The 12,944-nt window shown below is 36.0% G+C and overlaps 2 protein-coding genes across 2 annotated transcripts; one reads left to right on the top strand and one right to left on the bottom strand.

The window, feature by feature from the left end:
* The first annotated feature begins 2,204 nt into the window (after positions 1 to 2,204).
* Positions 2,205 to 6,125, top strand: LOC128857776 (squamous cell carcinoma antigen recognized by T-cells 3). Its single transcript, XM_054093524.1, has 13 exons — positions 2,205 to 2,392; positions 2,467 to 2,840; positions 2,912 to 3,087; positions 3,150 to 3,309; positions 3,368 to 4,040; positions 4,104 to 4,269; positions 4,338 to 4,422; positions 4,486 to 4,920; positions 4,976 to 5,093; positions 5,156 to 5,267; positions 5,332 to 5,452; positions 5,512 to 5,614; positions 5,674 to 6,125. The coding sequence occupies exons 1-13, from the start codon at positions 2,315 to 2,317 to the stop codon at positions 5,929 to 5,931; spliced, it is 2,859 nt and encodes a 952-aa protein (XP_053949499.1). The 5' UTR covers positions 2,205 to 2,314; the 3' UTR covers positions 5,932 to 6,125.
* Positions 6,126 to 6,146: 21 nt separating this feature from the next.
* LOC128857777 (something about silencing protein 10) lies at positions 6,147 to 7,676 on the bottom strand. Its single transcript, XM_054093526.1, has one exon. The coding sequence runs from the start codon at positions 7,568 to 7,570 to the stop codon at positions 6,248 to 6,250; it is 1,323 nt and encodes a 440-aa protein (XP_053949501.1). The 5' UTR covers positions 7,571 to 7,676; the 3' UTR covers positions 6,147 to 6,247.
* Between the last annotated feature and the right edge of the window lie 5,268 nt (positions 7,677 to 12,944).

Here is a 12,944-nt window from a genome sequence, read left to right as displayed (position 1 = left end):
TTCACTCGTTTGAAGCGCTTTAAAGCATCGAGTACTGGAATGTTCTATTTGACAGACCCTTTAGGCCTCCAATTTTGTATTACTAGCTTATCTTCCAGTTATTACCTTTGGCTACTGGGTTGCTTTCATATTGCAATGCACTTACTCTTTCTTATTAACATCGCACTTTATTATTTTGAAACTTGATATCAATTTTTCCTTTGAAAACGTGTTTCGTTATATATTGGCAAAAGTCATATACAAGGGATGTGCGTTTGGATGAGTTATGGAGTAGAGGGCACAAAATAACTTAAGGTCAAAGTGCAATCTTCCCTGTTTTTCATTAAATTTTTATTTTTTTTTATTTTTAAAAGCTTACATGATAATAAAATTATAAGTAAACTCAAGCAAATGTAGCGCTAGCAGGAGAGGTTTTCGACTGCCATTTAATTTTATTTCACACTGAGCATTTACGCATAGGCGAATGAGCATAAGCTAATAGCGGTGGTTCGTGTTTTCCTTGCGATGCGGTAGTTTGAATGTTGAAATGATCTGTTTCTTTATTGTGGTTTCGTTTGTTTGTTTACATTCTGATGGACATTTTGGCAACCAAACCACCAAATTGCTCAAACAAAATACAGTGCACTCGCGGTAACTCGAATAGCCGCTAAGTCGAACGACGAGCTAACTCGAACACATTTTTTCCCCTATTGACTTCTTTGTAACTCGAACAATAAAAAAGCGCTATAACTCGAACAAAAAAACAAATTTATTTGTACACACATTCTTTTCAAACATGTACATTTTGTACATAGATACATATGTAATAGTATATGTATATAAATTATATGTATACTAGTGTATTGTCCATATGAATATTTCGGCGTTAATATCCCGTTAGTTTTCTGGGAACAACATCTTGCATTGACCAAATTGCTTTAAATTTGTCATTTGTAGTATATCAGTGCACGTGAGTAATGGATCGTAAAAGGTTGAAGTGTTTAACATTAAAAGAGAGGGCTGAAGTCCTTAACAAAATTAAACGTGGACGTAGTGTTACTTCTCTAGCGAAGGAATATGGGGTAGCCAAGTCCACCATAAGTCTTATAAAAAAGAAAGATAAGGCAATTTATGGCTTGCACTAACGCTAGCGGCAACCATAAGCTTAAACTTCTCGTTATTGACAAAGCAAGAAATCCTCGTGTTTTCAAAAATTTTAACTGTCCGGTGGAGTACAAAAATTCCAAATCAGCCTGGATGACTTCGGCGATTTTCAAAGACTGGTTTCATAATTCGTTCGTGCCGCAGGTAAAATCCAGATTCATTAAAACAATTTGTTTAACCAAGTTAAATGACTTTAATATTTAGGTAAGAAAAAATTTGAAAGATGGGGACTACCTGAGAAGGCTCTTCTTCTAATTGATAATGCCCCATCACATCCCAACGAAATCGAATTAAAGTCCGAGGATGGTTTAATTTTAACTATGTTTATGCCGCCGAATGTGACACCATTGATCCAGCCAATGGACCAAAATGTAATTCGTATAACGAAACTATACTACAGAAATTTTCTACTGGCTTCCATTTTCAACAATCGATCGAAAAATCGATATCGATGACTGTTTTTTTAACATAGCACACTCAATTGATAAGTCGAACAAATTCGATAAATCGAACAGCGCCTGTTTTAATTAGTTCGAGTTATCGCGAGTGCACTGTATGTGTGAAGTTTGTTTTTTAACTCCCTGTATTGCCTTATATTAATTCGCTTTAATTTACCTTTTCAAATTTCTCTTTTTCCAGTTGCTGTCGACAAGGAAACAAATGATAATTTTCTCGTCACTCAAAATCAAGGCAAATCTTGTGCAGGATATCAGCACAAAATGAAATGACGAAAAGCCGTTCCATTCCTTCCATCGTCGTAAACTTCTAGCTCCAACTAAATGCCGGCTGCTCAATGTAGTTCGTGTTTTTATTATTATTTTCTACTTTCTTTTGTCGTAACATTTTAATGTAAAAAACTTTGTTGTTGCCTACCGTCTTGAGATAACAATTGTATAAAACTGATGGGCAATTTGCAAAAGTGTTAGTGTTCTGGTAAAAAATATGTGTGTTGGAAACTGATAGGCGAATTGCCTGAAAAGTTGCCCATGTAAGCCTAGAGTTACTCCTTTTAAAATTATGTTCCACAAAGAACATATCACCACGTTGTTTGTGAATACCTAAAAAGAGGAGAAAAGAAGAAGAATAATTTATTTTTTGTCTACAGGCTTGTTATTTTCAATTAGAATTGAAAAAGCGTTCGTACAAATAATCTTATAAAGATTGAAAAAAGATGAGTTCGCCAGGAGAAAATACACACGCCACTACAAAAGAAAATGTAGCCGAAATGGAGGAAATAGATGAGGCAGAAGTAATAATTAAAATTGGAATGGGGGTCTTCATCAAATTTTTATAAATATATTGTGTTTACTTATTTTATTTCAGGAGGAAGCTTTATTGAAATCTGACGACGAGTATGACACTGTGCGTACAAAGATCCAACCAGTATTGAGTGCTTTGGCTCCTCCAGCAGCAATACTCACAGATGAAGATTCACTCATGAATGAAGCAGTACAATTGCAAGATGATGCAGCGGGAGCTGATGCCGGCTTGAGTGATGAGGATGAAGTAATGACTGAAGCACAGGAAGTCTTGGCAGGACAGCTTAAGGGAGGTGGGCTCGATAGCGATAGTGATGATGACGACGATGAATCGGACGAAGCGGAAAAAGCACTTGTGGCATACAAAAAGTTAATTAAAGAGCTGGAAGTAAATCAATATGTTTACGATAAATATGTGCAGCTCTGCGAATTAGCACAGTAAGTAAATTTGAATGTTGATATAACGAAGAGAAAGCGCGAACACTGAATTTACGGTCAAATAATTGCAGCAATACAGACGATCTGGATATTATACGGGAGGCATATAAACGTTTTTCTACTGCATATCCCTTGTCACAAGATTTGTGGCTTAAGTATTTAAGCGTTGAAATGAATGTTGCGTTATCGCCCAAAGAAATGGAATTTGTTGAGGGCCTATTTCGAAAAGCTTTGGATGACTATTATTGTGAGTAGAGGAGACGCGTTTTTAAGGTACGAGTGTAGTTATTGATTTTTTCTTACTTTTAGCAACAACCATTGCGCTGGAGTTTGCATCAATAGCCCCACGTTGTGCCGATCCTGAGAAGATATGGCGTGAACTGTTAGGCACTTACGGACTGCACTGCCTTGATGGCCAACAGTTTTTTAAGCTATATCGCGAGTTTCTCACAGCCCATAATTCTATGAGGTAAAAAATATTTTATATTGCAGATATTATGTATGCAATAACATTATATTTCATGCAGTTCGGAAGCAAAACAAGAGGCGTACATCAAAAGTTATTTGCAAGAACTAAAATATCCCCTCTTTAACATGGAAGAGAGCTACATAGAATTTAAGGTTTTCTATGAAAAGAACAAAGATCAGATAAAGCATGAAATGAGTTGGGAACTCATCGACAAAAATTACTTTAAAGCTAAGGATCACCTGCGCAAAATTTTGCACTTCGAACAAAAACTTAAAGAACTGGATGTCAAATGTTACCGCGAACGTGCGGAAGTGTATATCACTTACATCAAAGAGTCGGATAAATTCCTTGATGAAAACGTATTGCAAACAGTTTACGAACGCATGGTTGCCGATTGCTGCTTAAATATAGATTGCTGGCTAACATATATTGACTTCATTGCATACCGCGATGCATATGGGCGTCCGGAAGAGCTACAAAATTTACCCACCTTTCGCCAAACCGCAGTGGATGTTAATAAACGCGCTCTGCGGAACTGCACATGGTCGGAAAAGCTATATGTAAAGTACATGCTACTGCTGGAACAGATGGGTCGGTCGCGTGAGGAGGTGCAAGAAATTTTGGAAAGCGCAATGTCAGCTGGTTTTCAAACCGCTGAGTCTGCTGTGACTGTTTGGATGGAGTATTTGACATATTTGCGGCGGCACACTGACTACGAGAATGAAGACGAGGTAGATGTTCTTTCAATACACAGAATAGAGATCAAATTTATGCAGTTATTTAAAAAATTTCAGTGCGATATTTTGCGGAAGAATTTCAATTTAGCCTGGACAATTCTCGGCCAACAATGGGGTGTCTTGGCCGATTGTAATTGTGAGATATTATTACTCTGGGGACGTCTAGAATATGGGCCACTATCCGATGCGAAACGCGGCAAAGAACTTTGGACTACCGCAATGGGTTTGTATAGTGATTTTAAATAAGTTTAGTTTTAAAATAGTTTGTCTATTCATAATGTGGCAATGTAGAAAGTTCCGACAACGCGACGCGTTCTGGTCTGTGGATAGAATTTGTGCACTTAGAGCTGCGCAGAGATTTGGAAGCGACGAGAAAGTAAGTAAGCTGAATAATATAAACAAATATTATTTATCAATTTCATCCAATATTTACTTGCAGATTGTACCGTAAAGCACTGCATTCACCGGGTCTTGACAATCCATCAGTTATCGCTGCGGCTTGGGAACGCTTCGAGCGTTGTAATGGCACTACGAAAACTCTTAATAATTGTACAAAAGAATGTACCGAATTCTTAATTCAATATCATGCACAAATGAGCCAATTTAAGACGGACACTGCGACAAGTATGAAGGGTAATAAAGCTACAAAGCGCAAGACAACAGCTGCCACTGAGTTCGCTGTACCGGAGAAGAAAACAAGAACGGAAGAAAAAAAGCAAGACATGCAACCGAGTGGTAGTGGCGGTGGCGGTGGGATTGGTGGTCTGCCTGGACCAAAACGCCTTGAATCCGCCACATTCAAAGAACACGAAAATCAAGAAATAGATTTGACAAAAGATCATTTACGTATATTCCTTAGTAATTTGGATTACAGGTAAAATACTTAAATATTAAAAAAGGTAACTAATAATAAGACGATCATACTTTAGTTTAACTGAAGACGATATTCGTACCGAATTGCGAGACTTAAAAGTTGTAAATGTGACACTGATACGCTCTGGGAATGGCAAAAGTCGCGGTTTTGGCTATGTAGAACTAGAGAACGCGGTACTAAAATGCAGTTTATCAAGCCATTTGCTGGATTATAGAATATTACACTTACATTTCAGGTTGAGGTTGAGAAGGCTTTGTCGCTGGACAGAATTTCTTTGAAAGGTCGGCCATTGTACATATCCAGTGTTTTGCGAGATAAGGAGAAACGGCAAAAGTTCAAATATTCAGGTTTAGTTTTTAACTGGTCCAAATCTTGTAATTAACGTTATTAAGAGTGTTTATATTAATGCAGATGATTTGGAACCAAAGAAACTTTTTGTAAAAAGCTTGCCTAATGACACCAAAAAAGAAGAGTTGGAACAAATTTTTGGAGCATTTGGAAAGCTGCAGGATGTTCGCTTAGTATATCACAAGTAAGCAACTTACTCTTTACACATAGTCATATAAATATATGCTGTAATTTAATTTGTAGGAGTGGCAAATTCAAAAATATCGCTTACGTGGAGTTCAAAGAAGAGGCAGCAGCTGGCAAGGCAGTTCTTGGTACTGATCAGCTTGAACTGCGCGGTCATTCGGTATGTGCTTAAGGAAGTCACGTTAATTTAATTAGTCAATTCTATTTCTCTATATTTAGATTTCAGTGGCGATCTCGGCACCACCACCTAAATCTGCTACTTCAACGATAAATACAAATAAACTTCTGGGTTTGAGCAACAAACGTAGCAAAGCGTTCGAACAGAAGCCTCGTATGTCGCTCATACCAACAGCAGTGCGCAAACAATTTACTACTGCGCTGGATTCTAAAATCTCACATATAGTAAACAATAAATCTACCAATGGAGCAGCTCTGTCAAAAACAAATGATGATTTTCGCAAATTATTACAGAAATAAATTAGGTATTGCTCGTGTTTGGATAAAGATCGTAATGCGGAATTTTTGTTGAAAACAACTAGGATTAGTCCGTGACTCATACCTTACCAGAGACAATTGTCTACCGTATTGTGAATTTTAGTGATTAGAATTGAAATATTTAAAAGCAATACAGAATATTACTATGTATATTTAACTTGATTTAATTTATTTCCTTCCTTCCATATTAAAATAAAGGTTAATATATTTTTTGTATGAACAACGTTGCGTTGTGATTGGAAAATTCCTATGAAATCCAGTTTTTATTATTAGAAAATAATTGTAAATTTGAAACTGTTTATACTTTGAACTTGACACTCTTGCTGACGGTCGCCTTGATACCGGATATTTCGCCACCGTACCGCTTCGTCTCCTTGCGTACAGTGCGAACTGCTCCCTTGCGTCGTACCAACGCTTTGCGGAACTTGTTGCGATGCTTGACACGCGGATTCCGCAATTCTTTCTTTCGTGCTGGTGTGAGACCCTTATTTTTGGCGATTTGATAGGTAATACCACGACGTGTATCTTCATCCGCCTCCTGTACACCATCTGTAACTTCCATTTCGTCGCCTTCTTCAGCGTCATCTGTTGCCGCTTGTACTTTGTCATCAATTTTAACTTTTTCATCGTATTGTTTGAGTATTCCTAATTTAGGTTTCTTTGATTTGGTTCTTTCTATGGCATCCTTCACTTCTAACACTTGAAATTTATCACCATCAACAATACGCTCCAACAGCGCCTCTAATTGCGGACGTATTATGTTGTCATATTTGTCTTGCAGCTGCTTTATTAGTTTCTTTAGTTGAAGCAATCGCTTTGTAACTGGATGATTTCGTACAGCGGCACGTTTAGCTTTAAGCAGCAGATAAAACGCCACATTGGAACAATAGCTTAAGGCTATATTTTGATACAGTTCTGCAAATTGCAATGCCGGAATCATCGGTACATTATTTTGGCGCACATATTTCATCACTGGCGATACCAGTTGCTCCACCTCCGTTAAATAGTTTTCAAAATCGTTCGTAAGTGGCGCGAATTCTGGTGAATCTTCTTGAAGCAATCGTAATTTATCCCGTTTCGCTATACCAGCTAGGTCAGCGCTGACTTTGATTGTTTCCACTACATCTGCCTTTACCTTTTTGTCCTTTGGTTTGACTGCATGAAGTAAAGCATCATCCAAAAGAAAATCCTCTTCTTTCATTTGTTTCGCCAAACGCATTTGTATTTTTTTAGCCTCCTCTTCTTCTTCCTTCGCCATCTCTTCCTGCTCTGCAGTGTAGGTGCTGTAATCGGGATCCACAAAATCTGTATTGTAATAATTCCTGCTTTTGTTGCCCCAATCGGTGGTATCCGGAAGGTCATCATCACTTTCGGCACCTTCTATGTCACTATCGCGCATTAAGGCGCCGACATCATCGCCATCCTCATCTTCTTCGTCATTACTTTCATCAAAGGCCATTAGCTCATTTTCATTTGTGTCATCGCTTTTCCTACGGCTTTTTCGAACCTGGCGCAACAATTCTTTCTCCTCTTCGTTATATTCATCTTCAGAATCAGTAGGTTCATAATCGTCGGCATCATTATATTTTCTTGTTTTATCTATATAAATTTTATCACCCATTTTTCAATTAAGTCCAAGCACAATACTGTTGTTATTGGCAAATAGTTCCAGGTTCAAATTGTACACGTGAAAACTCACGTTTAATCAACAAACAGCTGTTTACTATTTTTTCTGCTTCTTATGTGAAAGTTTATTCACTGTAGCAAATGGAAGAAATTCAATGAAGGGTTGCCAAAACTCAATCTATGAATATTGTGTAATATGCTTCTAAATACTACACACAAAGCCTGGATTTGCAGATTTTGGTTTTGAGAAAATTGCCCACTGCTTGCACTACGTGTTTGATGGCAATTGTGTATGAACTGTAATTCGTTTGTTTGCTTTCTATTATTATGATATGTGACTTGCTACAGGGGGTGTGAATTATATGTCTCTTTTTCCAATAGCAATTTCATATAAGTGAAAAATATATCTACTGTACTTTTAACGCCAAGGCAACTCATTTGAATACTTATAATGTGGCTGCTCTGAAAAAAGTTCTAGTATGAAATTTGGCTGTTGTTGTTGTAAGGTCGCTATAGCCGAATGAGTAGATGCTTGGGTAAAAGTGAGCTCGGATCTCCGTAAAATATAAATTTTATAATTTCTAAATAAAACATTTTAACGAAACTCCTCAGTCTGATTACTTTTTAACGGAATTGAGGAGTTATTGAGGAGTTTGTGTTGATTACTTTTTGATGACGAAAATGAGTAGCTGATGGGCCAAACTACTCATTTTGATTACTGATTACTTGTTGAGAACAAAAATGAAAAATGCCTTTAGAGCATAGTAGATATATTTTTCAGTTATAAGAAATCGCTATTGGTAGAAGAGACCGATAAGGGGAAGCTATCAGAACTTTCCCAAGGCTAGAACAAAAATGTATAGTTGGATGAGGATAGTGATGTTGATAATATGAGTCCTTATATGATATCCAGCTGCCTTGTAGGGATTGTGCACAAATATATGCTCGTATAAATGTATGTGTGTGCCATTTATTTTATATTCATGGCTTTCCACTAAATTTCTTTTATTCTTCCTCTTCTTGTAGTTTGCTTATTTTATGTACTGACGTCACGGCACATGGGTATATGCAATCTTTTATGTATTGTCTCATTACTTATGGTAAATGGGGATGAAAAAATAATATTTTACGATAATTCCTAAATTTACAAGTAATAACTTTTTTCCACCTCAGTAGACGTTTTTTGCGGATTTCCTCCAACTGTCTTTTCAGCAAGCAATTAAATTAATTATTGAGTCTCTTTGCCTTCCTTCATATCGTGAATAATTTCATATCGTTATATAATTTTTTTTATTATATTCAATATAATAATTAATAATTATTAAACAAACCAAAAACACTAAAATATTCCACCACACCAATTTCTATTTCGTTATCAAAAGTTCACCGATAATTAAATTCAATGCACAACTCATAGCAAAAAAAAGAGCTAACAATTTCAAATCAAATTGAAACCCTTCTTATATTAATTAGAAAATGTTCAGTGATCACAATATCTTGAATTTTTGTCATATTTCTGACGATTCCTGTTTTTTATTCAATCACTCATGTAATATCGGTATTTGAAATTTGGAAATATACCAAGATTGTAGCAATTCAGAAACCTGGGTCTTATCCAAAATATGTTCGTAGCTACCGTCCAATTTATTTGCTTTTCGAATATTTTCTGGTATGTTAAAAATTATGGACAAACAAATTTTTAAAGAAATGGGTTTTCGCAACTTTCATTCGACGAATCATACACGAAATTTATTTTCAGATTTTGTGTGTTCAAGTTTTAACCGTCGCTCGCAGGGCTACATTAGCTGTCAGTCTCGATTTAGAAGAAATGTACGAGTACGATTTACCTACCAACTGATTTAAATACAAATATTTTTCTTATTTTGTGTAGATTTGCTATTTCATAAATGTTATTTACTGTAAAAAAATTTGAATTCGCTTCATATTAAATGCTGCAATCCAGTTACTCGAAAGAAAGAGAGGGAAACTTATTGGGGCCACTCCGGTGTGTTTGGTTTGTTTGGTTGCCTTGGAATAAGCCAACAGCTTCCCGATGAAAACAAAAATAAAACCTCGGATGAGGCGATCCTTCTTTGATGACGATTGGCAATCGATTTAAGGACTTTGATTTGAGAGCGTGCACGTCTTTGCCGTTATTAAAGAGGTGCGTTGGATGGGGCAAGGCAATTGAATCGTATCGAATCGTGCGACGTGTCGGATTTCTAGTTGGAGATAGACTTCGCCGTCGAGATGTGTCTTTCACTCCGATGAACGACCATCTCGGCATTATTCTACATATATTAATTAAAGCGAGATTCTTCAAAATTTCATTCATTTGGGACCACGCCCAATGGAGGGGAAAGGCGGTGTGACTAAAGATTTTACCCAACATTAACTGGAATCGCCATCTTGTTGCGGCCCAGATCCTTACTAGACAGTAAACTCTTGCGGGGGTAGTTTTGACATGTTTTGACATGACAGCCGCGTTTTCTACCCTCTACAAAAAGTGTCAATGATGATGGTTGTTTGACTGCTTTTAAGGGGACAAATACCTATAAACGGCTATATTTTCCCTGATTTTCATTAAAATTATTTAAAATGAAGAAGTCAATATATTTTTTTCAAAATTGGCATACAGTTTATTTATACATTAAAATAATATAAAATTATTTTTGTTTTATTTTAATCATTTAAGATGGCGGATGAACACTCAATTCTTCCAGGAAGGTCGGAGAGTCGGCGTCAGTGACCTGAATACAAAATTTTGTTTTTTATTAATGTCATAATTTCTATATGAATTAACAATAAATGGAAAAAAATTCGCCGAATAAAATGCTTCTAAAGAAAAACTGAATTTTGGGACGAATTTTCCTACTATTTTTGCTTCAAAAATTATTTTTTCGAAAGATTGTAAATTCACATATTATAAAAAAGATGTGAGCAAAATTTCAGATCGGTCAATAATTTTTCGAGTTATCGTGCACGCCAAGTCAAAAAATATAGTTTTGAGAAAAACGCGTGTAAAGTTTGAATACAACGTAACTATACCTCTCCCAGCGCTCGAACGCAAAGAATAGAGTCGTCACAGTTGACAATCTATAATATAAGAAATACTGAAACTTACGTTCTAAAATTTTTTTGACATATTCTTAAACGATTACATATATTAACATTTTATGGAAAAAAATTATGTCTTTTCCCTTAATTTCCCTTTGTACACACTTCGTCAAATTCTATCAAAAACTTTAATTGTTCCAAAAAATAAATGTAAATCGAACAGTACTATTTTTTCCAATACATTATTTATTTAATTATATCCAATATATAATTTGTGGAAGGGTTCAATTTTTGTTGTTCCTTTCTCATATGAAATATGTAACATTTTCCCACATCGTGTCATATAATGGGATGACATTTTAGAGAAAATTATATTCTCGCAATTTTATCATATAATACGATGACATTCTAGACAAAACAAAGGCAAAAATATATTTTCTATAAAAAAAATTAGGCTTATTAAATTATTCCGAAATTTTCCCAAATAATTATCAATTACGTGTGCAATATGGGCCAATACAAATTAACAGCCCGACCTTCAATTTTGCAATAAATATTCTGCGTATTGTACTTCGATCCGCTTCAACGTTGTCAATATTTTTTTATTATCTACCATAATTATGTACGCATACAGATGCAAGTAATTTTACGATCGTAAGCATGTATGTACATACATACATACATATGTATTGAAATACCAAAATTTCCAAGCTGAACTGCCAAGTATATACCCGGAAGATCAAGGGTCACCTTATCACCACTCTATTCAATAAAGCCCCCTACAACCAATGCTCGCACAGCCTCAATTTCATTGCTGCAGACCACAGCTCATTTGTCAGTGCACAACAACAATTGCGTTGTAAAATCATCGTGGCCACTCAGATAATGTTATCACTTAATTTGTCGTGAGCCGCCACCAAGCTCGCGAGGCATTTACCGAAATACAATATATTGCATACATACATATGTGTATAATAAATACATATCTATGCATATACAGTTGTGGTGAAAAAAATTCGAGCACCGAAAAATTCCAATTATGTTATTTTTTTTATACATTTTAGTTCGTTTGGTATAAATAATAGGGCAGTTCATAATTAAGTGCCAATGACCTGCAAATACTTATTTACATTTAGTTGTTGCGCTAGCATTGTAATTCGTAGGCCGTAATACTATGTTATTCGCACTTAATTGAGAACTACTTCAATGTGTACATATATTTTTAGTTGGCAATAGAAATATGCTCTCATTTCGTTTTCTATAAAACATTGTATTTCATTATTTCTGCCATTTGGTGGCTTCTAATTATCAAATAGATTTTTTTTTTATTGTTGTCACGTGCTTTTGTTTCTTTCTGATTTAATTTTAACATTCAAACCGCTGAATTGCACAAACAAAACATTTAAATGTTGTTTTTGCTTTAATGACTTCACTTTATGCAGATTCGCCTTGGTATAGAATTTTTTTTTTTTTTTGGGTTGACGCCTGTGGAGAGGCAACTCTCATGAGTAGATACTGTTATACCGGCATAGCAGCATGCACGACATGTAGCCATAGCCTATACCTACGTACTAAACAACTCCCCACTATCTACCACTCTCACCGCTGATCTGCCAAAAAGGAATTATCTCACAGGGCTCCATCCAAGTTATTGTTGGCGCCTACGAAACTCCTCTCCGCACATTAAATCGTCATGAATGTGTATTACATATATGCAGGCAGATTATAGCTGATTTCAACATAAAATCCACAATATTTTCTTGGCTTTAAATTTTGAACGTTTTGCATAGCGTGGGCGTGAGGTGATCAACATCTTCTTCCTTCTCTGTGCAGATGGGGCAATTCGGAGAACTGCCATTGCCAAATCTGGTATTTTGGTATAGAATAAAGAAATATAGAATTGATTACTGATACTGCTTTGCATAATGCCACAAATGTTTCCAGGCGGCTCAGACCTGGATAGGACCAAGTTTGTGCTGAATTTCTAGGCTTATTCAAGTGATTCGTTTCCTTGAACGGGTAGCAGAATGATCCTCAATTCAGGCAGTTCGTAGAGGTTGGAAAAGACAGAGAAATTGAAAAGAACTGTACAAGAGGGATTGCAGCGAATGAATCAATAGGCCAACGGTGTGATCTTTAAAACTCCTCGAGTGGAAATTGCAACAACTTTAAATCCTAAAGGTTTTTTGGAAGGTAGACGTTTCGCTCCAGGTTAGGAGCGGTCTTTAAGACAGGATGGTCGGTCCGCAGGCCATAACAGAATATTTACACACCTATATAGAAATATGAATACAGTTACTTCGTAATTCAGT

This window comes from Anastrepha ludens, chromosome 3 (assembly GCF_028408465.1).
Source record: "Anastrepha ludens isolate Willacy chromosome 3, idAnaLude1.1, whole genome shotgun sequence".
Classification (NCBI taxonomy): domain Eukaryota; kingdom Metazoa; phylum Arthropoda; class Insecta; order Diptera; family Tephritidae; genus Anastrepha; species Anastrepha ludens.
The sequence above is the reverse complement of the archived record's forward strand: the minus strand, read 5'-3'. Positions and strand labels throughout refer to the sequence as shown.